Below are 17876 nucleotides of genomic sequence, written 5' to 3' on the forward strand. Positions count from 1 at the left end.
TGAGGAGAATAAAAATGGAGGAATATAAAGTACTGTACACTGTTATTATTTTTGTTTTTAAATGGTAAATATTAACTTTACTACTATTCATATACTGAAAGATATATATTCACATGCAAATATAGATTGTAAAGATCTGTATAGTCTGTAAATACAGTATGCCTACTTAAATGCATGTAAAATAAGCAAGTGATAGTTATTCTTGAATGAATGTCAACACATATGTAATCTAGTATTGAAAATATCAAGTTAAGTAAAAAATAATTTTAATTTATACGCATATTGCTGATTTTGGATCTCCCTGCTGTTTTCCCGGCTTTTAAATTTTTGAACTGTTTGTTGGATTCTAAAGAAATCACCCACATTTTGTAAATTATTATACATTTTTAGATGTAGCCCTTTTCATAAAAGCATTTGTAACATTTGCAATGAGTATTATACAAAATTAAGTAAAAAGTAATAAATTATCAGTAAGTCACTCAAATATTTCAACAACATAATACAGAGTTCGACAACTACAGTAAAAATTGATTTATTGCAATACATGAATACATTAATTTTTACATACACCAACTTGGCATTTAAAACGGGCATGGATTTCTCAATACTAAATAATTAAGAATATAATTGGAAATATGTTCATTTTAAATGTCAACAGAACTTCTACTATCTGGGTATTTCTTTCTAATTATAAATGAATGTGTAAATGGCAATAAAACATGTTTTAGTGCAAGTGTGATTACTTGCACAGCAAAGCACCAAAGTATTTTATTCTTCCACATTGTTAGTCACTGAAGAGATACATTCTTTGCAGTGTCCAAACATCTTTTAAATATGCTGTGGTATTACCATGTGAAACTTCTTCCTCCTGTGTACTGGAAACCGACTTAATGCCTTCCGAGCACCTGAAAAATGTTAAGACGTTTTTTTTTTTTATTTGTTTACCGCTATGTAAATCAAAAGGGAACAATGCAGTGTTCTTGGTTTTTGTGTTTGTCCTTCAGCTCTCCTCATTAAACAAATTAATTAATCCCAGTAACTCATAAAACAAAATATCTCAGCTCATGCATAATTCTGAAAAGGTTTCTCATCTTTAAAAGTCTCTCTTTGATTACTTACAATTTGGTTTGAAAGAATGCAATGAATAATTTATATCTATGGAGATTAAAAGTTCTATTCGGCTTCTGCCTGAGGTTGTTAGCTAAAACTTTATAATATACTAGTATATAATGTTATATAGTGTAACAGTGCATTACATGGCTCTGTTGACAAGCAAATCTTTTGGTTCTGTTGTACTGAATTGGAAATGATACATTGACTCATGTTTCATTTGAGGGTATTGACAATTATCAAGGGTAAGCTAAAAATTCAAATATATATAAATTGAGGTTGATGACCTGTTGCAAAAAAAAAATCTTTCCATGGGGTTTGAAGGCATTTAATCGAATCTGAATAGTCATTCTTTGCACATTATAATTTATCATGATCACATCAGTCACATGTTCTGCATATATTGTGGGTTATAACTAGAAGTATAAATTATCTACCTCCACATTGTTACTAGATATATGTTTGCATAATCCATTAAGGAGGAAAATCCCTGAAATCCTAGGAATAATGTCGCGTTTTACCTATTTTCATAGGATGAGGAGGGTAATAACCAAAAGAACAAATTAAGTACCTCTACAGGGTTGCTAGACATACTGGTAAAAGTAAAAAATGATGAGGAGGCAATCCCAGAAAGCCTTAGAGAAAATCTGCTGCTCCACAGAACTGGAGTAAAATAGTTCAGGAACCTTAAAAAGATGTCCCTGGCCACTTCCTCATAGAGCTGCATTAGGTATATTACACTACACCATAAGACAGATCTTAGACAAACAAGAGGAATTATATCACATTATATTATAAATATCTGGGAATTCCTTAGGAGGGGCTAGAGACTGGGCTGACCTTCTCAGTCTGTTTCTGTTGCAACCCCGGTAAAAATGTAAGGAACAAGAATGAATAAATGAATAAACGAACGGAAATCCATGAATTTATTTTAAAACCAGGGTGCTGTATTTGAAATGTTACTGCCAGTGTCCAAATATGTTTTGCCTAAATATTAATAATGAGAACTTCATTATTAATGTCAACTATTGTTAACTAATGTTAACAATTATTAACATCATTAATAATTTCAGATTAATTATTATTGCTTAAATGTACCTATTGATCCAAGTATAGTTGTGTTCCCTCCTTCCCCATCAGAGGAAGAGAGATGTGTGCGTCTTTTCATGGGTGCAGCACAGTCAGAAAAGCCATTTGCTGTAGAAGAGGTTATGCCCATGCTAAAGCCTGTTACACCCATCGGTGTGCCATCACCTGAAACACAAACAACATACTGTTTATTTAAGTAACACTTTAGGCCATACAGTCATACATTCTATTAGATGTAATAATAAATAGCAATGTATTAATTATGTTTAAAATGTGTGATACATTTTAATTTGCTATTAAATGAGATATGCTTAGTACTAAATAAAACTATATAATAGTTTGAGTTCAAATAACAACTTTTAAAGTGATAGACCACCACTTATTTACATGAGCAAAATTATTGGAACAGATAGCATTTGATTGTCTGAAATGGAAGTGTCTAGTATAGCAAAACAGAAAAAAATGGCCATTGCCCTAACAATAATTAAGGAGGGAAATACTTACGATCCTAACCGAGTAACAGTTATATGCATGTGTATCCCTGAGTGTAACATACACTCACTGGCACTCATTCACCTGTTTTGGCGAAGTTCCCAGTGAAAAGGCTTCTCCCTGTCTTCATACTTAAGGCAAAATCCATGGCTGTGTAGGAACATTTCATGGTTGTGTCTGACTGCAGGTGTAATAGGATATTAATTATGGCAGACATTATCTTACATGCCATATAGATTACTTTAACAACACAATAATGTAATCCCAGAAGGATCTAGTGTTTACAGATTAGTGAACAATTGCACTCTAGTAAAAGTGAAAACACTATAAAACATTAAACTCCTTGTAAACATAATGATAATGATTGAAAACAAATGCACATGCTTCATAACTTTCTTATCTCTATCTATGAACAGGCAGTTTAATGGCTGTTATGACTGGGGGTTGTGTCAAATCAGCCACAAAAACATACAATTTAATTTAGCATACAAAACATTCTAGATGACTGTGTGGTTCCAAATTTTCGACAGTGGTTTAAACCAACATATGGACGTTATGGTCAGGTGTCCAGTAAAAACTTTTGGCAATATAGAATTACTCCTGAGTAATCAAGAATTATTATTGGTGCAGGTAATATAGAAAAGCAGAGGACGTAATCTTTATTAATGTCAAGGAAGGAAAGCTGAGCTCCAACAATCCAGCAACTTTATGTATGTTTTGTAATTTGTACCTTTATAGGATGTAGGGTGCCCACCAAAAACTTGCCATCTACAGTCACAGTGAGCCTGAACTCAAACCAAATTATGTCTTATTAGAGATTTTGGAGTCATGTTAGAAACTGTGCTCTTCACTACTATCATCATACTACTATCATACACCTCAGGGAAAGAATGGTTTCTTTAGTTCAGTTCCAGACTATTAAAGAGATGTGTTTAAAGTCGTTTTGGTGGATCACGATGGACTGACACTTTTATTAAAACAGCATCTTTAATAACTTACTCTGAATGTCTGGTTGGTGTTGGGGCGGGATAGGGACTCCAGCAGTAGAGTGGGCTCTTTCAGGGGTGGAAGGCTAGACAATGTGTGCACTGCACCACCTCTCATGATCCGACCCCTGAGCTGGAAAACGTCAGCGTCATATCACAGTGCTATTCATATGTGCAGTTTCATAAACATGATTATGCTTTAATTATACAGTTCACTAGTCCTGGAAAAAAAATGCAAAAATAAACATAGAAAACAACAAGAGTTGTGATGCAACAGTGTTTCTTGCATGGTTATGTCACAACATTAATAAAAAAAATCAAACAGGTACCAGACCAGGTCTTTCATGCCAACATATGTTACCTGTGTATGTCTGAGAGAAGGAATGCTACAATCTTGCTCTGCGGTGTCAACGTGAATGAGAGGAAGTCTGTGGTTCTGAACTGCACTCACAGGTTTGGTAAGCAGGTCCTCAGCTACGGTCGATCTACAGCGCAAACACAGTCACCCATTTACAGAAGTGTGCTTACTCCTGAGATGTCTGTAGCAAGCTTGGTGATCACAACTTATAGGGTTTAATAATGTTTGTTTGGGAGGTAAGCTTTGAATCAGAATCCTTTAGAAGACTTCAACAATAATGAAACCATAATGAATTATCATAGATAAATTATATATTCTGTGTCACCCAAATAAGAATTAGTTCTCTGTTGTATCTGATTCCTCTAAAGGTTTCTTCCTCATAACAATAAATAGATTTTTTCCTTGCCACTGGCTGAGTAGAGAAAAATTCACAGGGATTAATTCATAAAGCTAATATTTAGAGACGTTTTTAATTGTGTAAAGCAGCATTAAGTCCACGTCCAATGTTTAAAGCGCTAAGCAAAAAACTGAAAGGGCTTAATGGGAGAGTTAAACAGCATAAAGTTTGTGTGTAGTGTGTTTGTTACAAAATAAAACAATAAAAAGAAAAACTCTTACTCTAGCTCTTTTGAGTTATCCAAGCCTGTCTACATTCTTCTTATTCCCTCATGAACTGAGAAACATTACACTAACTTTAAAATTAGGTTTTCTTTAGTATCATCTGGTTGTGTGAGACCCAATAAGTAAAAAAAAAATAGGATTATTACTAACAATCTGGTTCCTCGCAGAGAGGTTTGTACTGGGAAGTTGTGACGCTGAAGAGCTTTGCCGCCAAGTCTGGGGAGAATCCGCTGGCCAGAGGGTTTGTGTGAGTGTGTGCTCATTCCATTTGGGGTCTTCAGTGTAGTAAGTGTGGTGCTTCCATCATCTAGGGCACACCTCCAATGGAATTAATACAAAGGAAAAAAAAATATTGTGTTGGCAAAAATGCATTTTTGGTAATATAACTATTTAATAAGCAAAGTTTCAAAGCTTAATCAAAATACATGAATCAGAAACTCCGTCACTAAACCATTTTACCTACGAATTATTTAAATCAGGACAACAAAGAGTGCAGCTAGATTTTGTGTTAGGTATACCAGGAAGTACATTAAAATGAAGATGTAATGTTTTGTTAATAAACATAAATAATGTTTTATAAAGATACTACATGTATGTCAAAGAAAGAATAGAAGACTATTTTATACATATTTGGAAGCTGCTAATAAATCTCTTACTTAACTTTTCTTGCCATTCGTGGTTCGTACCTAAAATGTTACCACAAAGATGGAGGCACACAATTGTAAAGGATGTTTTTTGCATGCTGTAGAATTATGTTTTCCCTTCACTTGAACTAGGAGACCCAAACCTGACGATGTCCCTGTGCATGCTCCATGACTGTATGAGTTACAGAGCTTTGAATCGAACACCTTTGTGACAAATTAGAATGCTGACTGCACCCCAAAGCCCCCTCACTCTACATCAGTACTTGCCTTTGTCCATATAGTGTGATTGCGTGCGTGTATATATATGCGTGTATTCGGCCCCCTTCAACTTTGCGACCTTTTGCCACATTTCAGGCTTCAAACATAAAGATGTGAATTTTTTGTGAAGAATCAAAAACAAGTGGGACACAATCATGAAGTGGAACGAAATGTATTGGATATTTCAAACTTTTTTAACAAATAAAAAACTGAAAAATTGGGCGTGCAAAATTATTCAGCCCCCTTAAGTTAATACTTTATAGCGCCACCTTTTGCTGCGATTACAGCTGTAAGTCGCTTGGGGTATGTCTCTATCAGTTTTGCACATCGAGAGACTGAAATTTTTGCCCATTCCTCCTTGCTCGAGCTCAGTGAGGTTGGATTCAGGTACAGATTCTCGATTGGATTCAGGTCTGGACTTTGACTTGGCCATTCTAACACCTGGATATGTTTATTTGTGAAATATTCCATTGTAGATTTTGCTTTATGTTTTGGATCATTGTCTTGTTGGAAGACAAATCTCCGTCCCAGTCTCAGGTCTTTTGCAGACTCCATCAGGTTTTCTTCCAGAATGGTCCTGTATTTGGCTCCATCCATCTTCCCATCAATTTTAACCATTTTCCCTGTCCCTGCTGAAGAAAAGCAGGCCCAAACCATGATGCTGCCACCACCATGTTTGACAGTGGGGATTGTGTGTTCAGGGTGATCAGCTGTGTTGCTTTTACGCCAAACATAACGTTTTGCATTGTTACCAAAAAGTTCGATTTTGGTTTCATCTGACCAGAGCACCTTCTTCCACGTTTGGTGTGTCTCCCAGGTGGCTTGTTGCAAACTTTAAACAACACTTTTTATGGATATCTTTAAGAAATGGCTTTCTTCTTGCCACTCTTTCATAAAGGTCAGATTTGTGCAGTATACGACTGATTGTTGTCCAATGGACAGAGTCTCCCACCTCAGCTGTAGATCTCTGCAGTTCATCCAGACTGATCATGGGCCTCTTGGCTGCATCTCTGATCAGTCTTCTCCTTGTATGAGCTGAAAGTTTAGAGGGACGGCCAGGCCTTGGTAGATTTGCAGTGGTCTGATACTCCTTCCAATTTAATATTATCGCTTGCACAGTGCTGCTTGGGATGTTTAAAGCTTGGGAAAACTTTTTGTATCCAAATCCGGCTTTAAACTTCTCCACAACAGTATCTCGGACCTGCCTGGTGTGTTCCTTGTTCTTCATGATGCTCTCTGCGCTTTAAACGGACCTCTGAGACTATCACAGTGCAGGTGCATTTATACGGAGACTTGATTACACACAGGTGGATTCTATTTATTATCATTAGTCATTTAGGTCAACATTGGATCATTCAGAGATCCTCACTGAACTTCTGGAGAGAGTTTGCTGCACTGAAAGTAAAGGGGCTGAATAATTTTGCACGCCCGATTTTTCAGTTTTTTATTTGTTGAAAAAGTTTGAAATATCCAATAAATTTCGTTCCACTTCATGATTGTGTCCCACTTGTTGTTGATTCTTCACAAAAAAATACAGTTTCATATCTTTATGTTTGAAGCCTGAAATGTGGCAAAAGGTCACAAAGTTCAAGGGGGCCGAATACGTTCGCAAGGCACTGTGTGTGTATATATATATATATATATATATATATATATATATATATATATATATATATATATATACACAGTACATATATATATATATATATATATATATATATATATATATATATATATATATATATATATATACACAGTACAGACCAAAAGTTTGGACACACCTTCTCATTCAAAGAGTTTTCTTTATTTTCATGACTATGAAAATTGTAGAGTCACACTGAAGGCATCAACGGCTATTTGACCAAGAAGGAGAGTGATGGGGTGCTGCGCCAGATGACCTGGCCTCCACAGTCACCGGACCTGAACCCAATCGAGATGGTTTAGGGGTGAGCTGGACCGCAGAGTGAAGGCAAAAGGGCCAACAAGTGCCAAGCATCTCTCTGGGAACTCCTTCAAGACTGTTGGAAGACCATTTCAGGTGACTACCTCTTGAAGCTCATCAAGAGAATGCCAAGAATGTGCAAAGCAGTAATCAAAGCAAAAGGTGGCTACTTTGAAGAACCTAGAATATGACATTTTTCAGTTGTTTCACACTTTTTTGTTATGTATATAATTCCATATATAATTCCACGTGTTCATTCATAGTTTTGATGCCTTCAGTGTATATCTACAATTTTCATAGTCATGAAAATAAAGAAAACTCTTTGAATGAGAAGGTGTGTCCAAACTTTTGGTCTGTACTCGTATATATATATATATATATATATATATATATATATATATATATACACACACACACACACACACACACACACACACACACACACACACACACACACACACACACACACACACACACACACACACACATAATATGAAAGACACATATAGCTTATTTAAAGTGCGATTTTAAGACTGTATTGAACTTACAATGAACTTTCACCATATCCCTGCTGTCTCTGTTGTAAAGGTTTCGCTTGGATTGTCATTACACCATTTAAATTAGTCCTAAAGACATTTGAGTCCTAAAAAAATGAGAGAATGAGAAAATTTTATTATTAAGCAGACATTCATTGTTCACATAACAGCATTTCTGTCATTTGTTGTAGGTTGCTACCTGCCCATTATATGTGTTTGGCCACAGAAACATGTTCCTGCTATTGTGGCCTCTGCTAGGAAAAATTTGACTTCCCCTTGATGGGAGATGTGATGAACGTTTAGTGAAGATTTGGCTTGTGCTCTCCAGTGTCCATCTCTGTGTTGCTCTATCTGATGCCACAACAGCATAAAAAAGACATGAGAAATTCTAACAGGGCTCTACACATAATACTAGGTAAATAGTTACTTTGAATTTACTAAACATAATATAGAAATATACATATACCTCACACATCCAAAGAATTTCAAACAGCCTGCTATATGTAATATTCAATTTGTGTGCATACATTACATCAATTAAGATCACTTGATCCTCTATATAAATCTCTTGTTACACTAAGCCTTTGTAAATATTTAATCATAAGCCTAGTTGTCCTTAATTCCAAAGCAACTACTTGATGCTTTTCTTTTGTTTGTCTTCTTTTATTAAAACTTGGAACCACTATGAACCATTGCTCTCACTGTGCTTTCTTTATAAAAAAAAAAATAAATAAAAAAAAGTAATACATTATAAAACACTGGCACACAAATCTGAGCATTTCAGTCAGTGTGATTTAGGCAGACCTACCAGAGTGTTGCTTCTCCCAGTGTTTGCACAACAGCACTTCCAGTAAACTCACTACATCCCGCCATACATCATCAAACAGCTCATCAGCCACAGCGGCATGGATGCAGGCATTGGGGGAAACGCGAGGTACACCATCGCAGGAGGAAAAGGCCTTCCCCTGATCCATTTCATCATTGTCCCTAACACAGAAAAGCCACACACACATGCTCACACATGCCATCTTCAATTTGTAATGTACACAAATGTCTCTGTGGTGCAAAAAAAAACAAAAAAAAAAAACAGGAAAAGAACACATTTTCTCATGATTAAAACTAATTAATCATTTATGCAGAGGATTTTTCTCATAAACTACCTTTCAGTGATTAAAAAAAAAACTTTTTTTGTGATTATATTTTTATTGTAACAATATAACATAAGCTTAAATTATGTAATTTTATAGTCTGACTCAATTAATACATTTGGCCCTACACATTCGAAGGGGTTAAGGATGCAGACCACAGTGAAACCACTGTATTTCTAATTCTTAACCATGCTAAAAACTTACTAAAACTTATTTTGATAGCATATTCAAAAGAACAGAAAATTTGCCTGCCTATTTTGGCTTACTTCTTTACTACATAATTCATAGTTAATGAATAAATATGTATAATATTTAGTTCATGTGAGGGAAAAAATAAAATGTTGAGGTTTACCTTTCTCTTCCATCATAAGCTAGAAACTCCTCAATCCTGCCCTCTATCTCATAGATCTCCTCCTCTTGTGGAATAAAAGAACATGATAGACCTGAAATAGGCAACCCGGAGTGTACAGACAAACCAGACACGGATCCTGGAGCTAGTCTGTGACCCTCAATGCATAGCCTGCAGAAAGGGAGGAAAAGTAGAAACAGTATGAAACAAAGAATAGAGAGAGAGAGAGAGAGAGAGAGAGAGAGAGAGAGAGAGAGAGAGAGAGAGAGAGAGAGAGAGAGAGAGAGAGAGAGAGAGAGAGAGAGAGAGAGATAGAGAGTATATGTGTATAGAACTCTTCATAACTGGGCCAGACTGACAAATGCACCACTTATGGGCCTTTTTACAGCAATCACATCCCATTATTCCATAAAACATTGCATAGTTTAATATCAGGTTCTACAGTGAGCTTTTTGCTAGAGGGCTGGTATGTGCATGTAAAATAAAAACATGATTTGTGCTGAACATTTGGAGTCAGTTGATAAATGAATTCTAATAAAAGAGAAAACAGCCCTGAAACCAATCAATAGGATAAATCCATGCATCAAGGGCTTATATATATAAAAGTAAAAGAAATGTAAAATATCCTTTCAATTCATAAAAAAAAAAAATATTCAGAACCTCGCAATACTACGCGTGTGGCAAACTTTCAAAGCACGGAAATGTCCAGCGGGAACAGAAATCCTGAGTAGGTTGTCTTTTTAATCTGGTCATTCCCCGCTCTGCAGAACATGCCTCCCTTATCCATCTGTCTTATCTGTCTGTTGTTGGCCTTGTGCCTACCCAAGCCAGTCATCATTACTCTCTGCTATCAGAATCTCCCACTGAGCCACTCATCACTCTCATTCACTCAAACACAGAATGTCACACTCCAGCTGGGAAGCTAATAGCCCTACTGGAATGTAATACTAGTCAATTAGCATGACATCGTTAAAAATTCAATGCTTTTTCCAACAATTTGCATGCAAGGAATAAATGCTAGTACTATTGAAATATAACACAGCATGTATGGTTTATTTTCAGTAAGATACACAAATTAATGAATTAGCTTTATTTAGACAAAAGTTTATCTAGACAAATATTTTATTTTAAATTCAGATTTTTTTAAATTATGGCATTACTTCTAACTTGCATATGAGTGCGGGCACCTGCATGCTAAGGAATATTGTGAGTCTATTCTCATGTGTGTGTTTGTGTAAAAAAATAAATCATCAAATACATAAAAAGTATTTTATATATTCATTCATTCATTCATTCATTCATTTTCTCCCGCTTATCTGTAATTCGGGTCGCGGGGGCAGCAGTCTAAGCAGGCCCCCGCCTTCAACTGCTGCCCAATCCTCACAGCACCGTCCCTCACGGTCCCTCCTGCAGGTGGTGAGCCCACGGGAAGTATTTTATATACATTTTATTTAAGTTATTATTATAATTTAAGTTTTGATTTGGTCAGGGTTAAGGCCTAACCCAATTCACTCACTCACACACACACACACACACACACACATACACACACATACACCCGATTTAGAGTAACTATTTTGATGGCAGGGAATTAAAAACTTGTAACTAAATTTGGGCATGTAAACTAAATGTAACATTTTGCAAGTTAAATTAATATTACTCAAGGTACATTGGACTGCATGGAAGTAGTACATAGACAATTTGTCATTCAGTCTTATTTAGACATGCTGTCAGTAAACATGTTCCCTTTTATAAGCTTGTGTCACATTATAACATACATAGTTGGTTTTGTGAACTAGTAGAAAAGGGAAAACTTACTCGCTGTAGTTGTCTCTTGTATCCAGACATGGAGGTGATGCTCGAGTCCTAGTGGGGCTGCAATGCACATACTGAATTCCTTCTTGTTTTGGAGGCTCCAGCTGACTGCCTAAAATCCTGGGGTAGCATCAAATGCAGTTTCTTCACCTAGCCATTGTTAGCTTCTTTTTTTTTTATTAACTAATCCTAACACTGTATAATTATGTTTGGAAAAATTATTCTAACAAAAAGATCACCAGCACTTACACAATTACCTTGCTTACAGAGAATAACAAAACTGAGGATCTTCTAAAACAGCAGATACTTCTGAAGGTGTCATAGACACAAAATCTTTAGCTTCTCTATATTTGTAGGTTTGCATATTTACACTTAAATAAAAAAGAAAACACAACAACCCTGAACACTGGTTTGTTCAGTTACACTAATTGTTTTACAGCTTTATCCTTTGGACAGTGGGAAGAAACTGAAACACCTGAAGAAACTCCACACAATCACCCAAGCTCAGGATCAAAGCCAACAGTTTGTGTTTTGTGTGTAATTTCTCTGCTTTGAATGTTTTCTGAGTTGAAAAATTATGCTTAAAACTGTTCATTATTGAAAACCCTTTAGTTTTTTTTTAACCTTGTTTGACTTTCTTTTTGTTCACATTTGTTTTACATATTCCTTATGAGTCTCAATGGTTTTTAGTTTACAGTTTTCTATATAGTTTGTTTTATAGGATCAATTTGATCAATCTGCTTAAGTGTGCCGATAATTCTGAAGTTGACTTATTTTTCTCGCCTCATTTCCAAAGAACAAAACCAATAGACACATTCTAAAGTAAGAAAGACACAAGCACATAGAGATACATGTAGATGGGGTGTGTACCTGAGGTGGGGGGAGTGTGTGTTCCACTCCTCACACTCCAAGCGTAGAGTCTTTGACTTACTGGACACTTTACCTTCATACAGCAGTTCATCCAGGGCGCTAAAAAGCTGTCGCACATGTTGAGTATTCTCCCGGTCAAACTCCTGCATATACAGTGCAGAAAACCAGAACACACACCAATTAACTATTAAGGATTTAATTAACAATATATTATGATAGTCCCTAAACAATATGTTTACTTCAGTAGAAAATGTTCCTACTGCCCCTGTGTTCTGTTAGAGGACAAGTTTGTGGGTTAGGAGAAACTCTAGAAAAAGTTGGTAGATGCCAGAGATAAACCATGACCAATTTGGATGCCACCATTTGGATGACGGCTGTCTTCTACTTCAGCACTGAATGTATTTTTCTTGGCAAAAGCAATGACACGTGATTTTAGTGACTGTGTTAATTATAAACATGTCAATTATCTAGAATGGTTTAGAGTAAAATCATTTACCCTTCTGACCTATATAATTATTCCATGTATATTTGCAAACTGATACAAATAACAGACATTTGCCCCTCTATAACACCACAATGGATATGAAATAAAGCAATTAAGATGTGACTATAGATTAACTTCCAGCTATAATTTAATGGGTTTCACTTTTACAGTTTTTGTATATTTTTGTTTGCATTAAAATTCACATACTAAACAGTGCTGAAAGGAACAGATGGTGCCAAAGATCTTACATCATATCTCCAGGAGTAGATGGAGCTGTGTTCAGTGGAGAAGCCTGTGGCATAGCCAGCACTGCATGAACATGTTGTTAGAAGGCTCACTGGGCTACAGTCACCAGCGGAACTCTGACAGCAGACACTGAAAGACAACAGGGCCATAAATGTTCTAATTATTGCACTGCTTGCAAGACGATATATATTTGGGCATGAAGCTAAAATTGTATTAGACTTTCCATGAATGAAACATAATATGCCTTCTTCTGGTGAAAGGTGATGAACAAATTACCTTTCGTCATTCGATAGAACTCTGTTAGCACTTCCGGTTAATTGGACAGGGCCTGTAGAACTGTATTTGTTTGGCTCTCTGACAAACTTTTTTCTGGAGCATAAAACACACACAGGAAATAAATGCATACCATAGATCAGCATTATATGAAAGTTTTACTTACATTTTTTTTTTTACCATAATGCCATGAATGTGTAATGGATTACAGTGTGCTGTTCCAAGTGTACACTCTGATAAATCTACTTGTAACACAGCTGATTATTGTAACCTGAATAATTCAGAGATAACTAAGGCAAAATGCATAATGCAGACATGCGAGATATGAAGTGCCACATGGTTCATGTGTGTGTTCAGTGAAACAAAAAGGCTATGTTTTTTTTCTGACATTTTAAATTATAAAAAAGAATATTCAATAATTATATTATTTTTGGTATTTGGAACAAAACCCTAAACAATAATGTAAAAAAAAATTGTATATCTAAAATGTACAAAATTAATACCACACTAAGTTTTAAGAAATTTCTTAAACATTTGAAGGAAATGTCATATAATAAAGAAATCACATTTAAAAGAATGAATTTATGAAATATAATTTCTCTAGTTTTCTATAATATAACAGGCTCTGAAATTCTATAAATGCACCAACTTATTCAATCACAAGGAGTTCTATATTCTTGCTGGACCACCCAGTACTGTAGCAGTCTGTGTAAACGTGAGTAGGCAGAGAGCGCAAACTGTTTACTGAAGTACAATACCCAAAACTACCCAATGTTCCATTCATGGTTGCCACTCGCTATAGTGCCATGATATAGAATGCATTAACAGGCAGCATCCTCGCCTGTCCATCCATATAAACCCTCAGAGTCAAGAGGAGGATCTGTTTACCCGTCTGCTCTTTTAGCCTAAAAAGGTCAAAGCAAAACCTAGGGTAAAAGACAAATTCCTTCCTCTCCTGTCCCAGTCTTCACACATGTCATCTGTGGTCCATTAATGAATGATGTGTTCCTTCGCTTCACTCAGATCTACTCTTCTAAAGTTGATCCAAGTTGATCTTTGTGGTATTTTGGGACTCTATCCATACTTTCTCCCGCCCTCCCCTTCTATTTTCCTGTCCTCCCTCGTACTTTCCTACTTTTCTATTAGCATCCTCACATTGCACTAATACACAACAATGAAATGTGCATATGTATCTGCTATTATTTCATACAATATGTGATAATCCAAATACTGTGTGAATACAAATGAATGGGGCTAGATAAAAGAAATCTGAGCACCCATAGAGTTTTGTTGAACTGCAGGGGCTTGGAAAATCCAAAATGTAATAATAAAAATGTTTAATAATACATACATGCTAAATTTACACAGATGGGCTTTCAAATGTCTGCACTGCAACAGATCACCCTGCTATAAACGCATAGATAGCTGTATATTTTACTGACATTTACTGAGAATTTTAAACAAATTGAAACAAAAATGATTAAATTAATTTCCATTTGGGTTCTACTATAAGCTGTCCAAATAAACCATTATATATATATATAAATATTTTTTTCTTTTGCCAAATATATCCAGTGGTTATTTAGCATCAAATTAGAATCATATTGATTAAGGAATTTTTCTACACAACATATATATTGCCAATATTATTCATACACTGAAGAGTTTTTTAGATTTCTGCTTTCACAAGACCCTTTAAATTATACACTTTAGAAAGTAACTATTTAAAGATCTTTTGAGATCCCCATTCTTTTGTCTAACAATGACAAAAGGCCTGGGTAACCTTATGGTGGCTGAGCACTGACAGCCTACAAAATTATTTAGCAATCTGCTGAACTTTCACGCTAAAACACAACAGAGAAGCAATGCGGCAGCCAAGTAACAGTGAAAAGAGAACTAATTAGCAGAATAGTCAGGGCTGTAACGGGTGATGGAGGCTGAAGAGCACTGGCAACAGATCGTGTTTCCTCCAGGGAGCAAACAGCAAATAATTTCAACAGTTTGCTTGCAAGGCCATAATGAAACATGAATGAACTTCATGAAAGCCAATAGAAGAGATTGAATGATATGGATTCAGTCTATCATCAACCTTTTACCACCAAAAGCAAAGGTGCTGTAATTAAAGAGAAGAGATATGTTCTAAATTTTTTGTCTATTTTCAGAGGCACAGCTTTGACATGGCTAAAAGGAAGAAAATGATTTGATTCGGGTTATTTTTGTGGTTCAATTGTGAGTCATTCAGGTTTGTAGCTCCCATGTGAATTATTTTGGCTGAATGTAAAAAAAAAAAAAAATACTCTATCAGAAGGTCAAGAGTTCAAAAGCCAACACATCCAAGCTGTCACTGCTGAGAACTTCAGCCAGGCCCTTAACACTAAATTGCTCCATTGTATGAAATTAGATTAATGTATAATAATGTGTAATAAAGTCACTCTGGATAAAATGCAGTATATGCATATGGTCCCTATATTCCCTTATTTATTCAACATAATGCGCAAGACCAAGGAATATAGTTGTGATGTGTACCAAAAGGTTGCTGTGCTTTACAAAATGTGTACAGTGTGGCTAGAAAATAAAATTGCAGAATAATTGAAAATGGACTAGCAATTGCCATTTCAGTCTCCTGACTTGACACCATAGAAAAGCTGTAAGAGTGAACTGAATCGGAGAGTCCACCAGCATGAACTTGAAATTTGAAGGATCTGAAAAAGGGTGTGTTGTGTGTGCAATTGTTTGTTATCTATGAGAGCAAAGATTTTAGTTGGGTTTTTTTTTTATTTTTTTTTTAAACAAAAGCTCAAATGTTTACACTATAAAGAGTTTTTTAAATGATTTTCTTTTTTTTATATATACCAAGAGTGCCAATATTAGTGCAGGGAACTGCATATCTATCTTTATACAAACAAATGTATAAACACACACACCAAGCATTTCCCAGGTATATATTACACGACCAAAAGTATGTGGACACAATCATCACACCCTTAGTCTGGCCTTTCTCAATATTGTAATTAAATGTTCAGTAATATACACCATGGTAGCAACTTATTGTAATCTGGATGCTTAATAATGTACTAATGGTCCCTTATGATAAATGATCTTTAACCGCTGGTCCCAAACTAGTCCCAATGGTCCAGTACAACATATGATCTGGATTGGTCCTTATTGGTATCCACTAGGACAGAAATGCCCAAACTCCGTAGTGATCTTTGTTTAGGGGGAAAAAATGCAATTTTGAAAAACATTTTTCAACAGGGGTCACTGAATAGCTGTATTAGGCAATGAACGCTATTATACAATAAAAATGATTGTTTCTCATTGTACTATAAGTTTTACTGTACTAAAACTTCAAGTGTATTAGTTAAGCAGATTACATCTTTACATAAATGAGGGGAATTTTAATATAATTCTTGGTATAATGCCACATCTATTTTCGGCCTGTGGCCCTTAAACAAGTTTGATTTTTAGTCCTTCATACAAAAAAATTTGGCCACCTTTGCACTAAACTATAATTGAAGGCAAAAAATTATCCCATGATGACCATTACAGTTTATATAGCTATCAAAATTATGCCAAATTCTATGAGGGTTTCTATTGTTTCTCAGCAGGTAATATACATATTTAAGATCAGCTCAAGTACCTAAAAGCAAGCTGATTAAATGCTTTAACACTTGACTAAACCCTTTGCTCAAACAAGTGGCCTTGTGAAAAGATATGCATAATTCTGCATAATCAACAAATCAATTATACAGCAAAATGAAAACTAAAGCCTGTCCATGTTTCTAAAGACAAGCTAAAAATAAGCCCAAAGGCGAAACTAAATGCTGGTGTAGATGAAGCAATTAGATATGCCAGGCCCAGAGGAAAGACAATACTCACATTCACTCATTAGTCTTGCATGTGATGTGCAGCACTACCCAGGGAATGTCCTAGTTGGTTACAATAATAACAATGAAATGGGCAAAGACAGAACATTTCAGACTAATGGATAGATTCCCTGTAGCACTGCTGTTATAGATTTATAGGGTTTACAAACAAACAAACACACAAAATAAAGCACCTAATGCAATTGATTTGTCTTCACATCTTCTCTCTTTATAAAAAATCTTACCTTAGGCTGCTGTCTTGGCTCGAGTTCATTGTGTCTGGCTCCTTCCTCATCTTTTCCCAAGGAAATGTCCGGATAAGGTGCGACTGATGCTTTTCTAAGTTGGACACGGAACTTCTGGCCAAGGAGCCAAAGCACCTGGAGGAGACAGAGGTGCTCAGAGGCGCTGGAATGTGATCCACGTTTGCTTGCATTTAAAACTTTCCACATTTAAAGATCGGTTCTCATGAGCCGTAAAGACGCCTGTAATGATAAAGCGTAGCTACGGACGCTTAAAGTCACAACCTGCTCTCGGCACGTCACTGATTGAGTTCCTCAACGACCGGAGATGTTTCTGTGGAGCTGAAGATGGCTGTATCTGATTGGTTCTGATGGTTGTCTGTCGTGAAATGTCCCTCCCTAACTTTTACAACCCGACACACGCTATAAACGCGGTACTGATGAGCGACTTGCGAGGAAGAGGTCATTGAACAAGGTTCCTTTCAGAACGAGCAGCTCAATTAAACTAATTGGTATCAGTCTAAAGCTTATATATATATATATATAT

At 35.8% G+C, this 17876-nt stretch overlaps 1 protein-coding gene across 1 annotated transcript; it reads right to left on the reverse strand.

Annotated features, from left to right (window-relative positions):
* Positions 1–516: 516 nt before the first annotated feature.
* fam149a (family with sequence similarity 149 member A) lies at positions 517–17659 on the reverse strand. The gene is made up of 15 exons (XM_083560009.1): positions 17333–17659; positions 13225–13317; positions 12951–13077; positions 12219–12361; positions 11352–11468; positions 9537–9704; positions 8845–9023; positions 8236–8387; positions 8049–8143; positions 4807–4974; positions 4039–4162; positions 3691–3810; positions 2776–2872; positions 2209–2364; positions 517–905 (listed from the first exon to the last, which is right to left on the reverse strand). The coding sequence occupies exons 1-15, from the start codon at positions 17521–17523 to the stop codon at positions 829–831; spliced, it is 2007 nt and encodes a 668-aa protein (XP_083416135.1). The 5' UTR covers positions 17524–17659; the 3' UTR covers positions 517–828.
* Between the last annotated feature and the right edge of the window lie 217 nt (positions 17660–17876).

This window comes from Silurus aristotelis (assembly GCF_946808225.1).
Source record: "Silurus aristotelis genome assembly, chromosome: 14".
NCBI lineage: Eukaryota > Metazoa > Chordata > Actinopteri > Siluriformes > Siluridae > Silurus > Silurus aristotelis.

Excerpts from the sequence above, each read along its gene's own strand:
- fam149a (XM_083560009.1), bottom strand. The coding sequence starts at position 17,523 with ATGCAAGCAAACGTGGATCACATTCCAGCGCCTCTGAGCACCTCTGTC. Across the intron at positions 4,975-8,048 it reads GGATATGGTGAAAGTTCATT|GTGTGCCCTAGATGATGGAA; the intron begins GTAAGTTCAATA and ends ATTCCATTGGAG. Across the intron at positions 2,365-2,775 it reads TGGGAACTTCGCCAAAACAG|GTGATGGCACACCGATGGGT; the intron begins GTGAATGAGTGC and ends TTTGTGTTTCAG.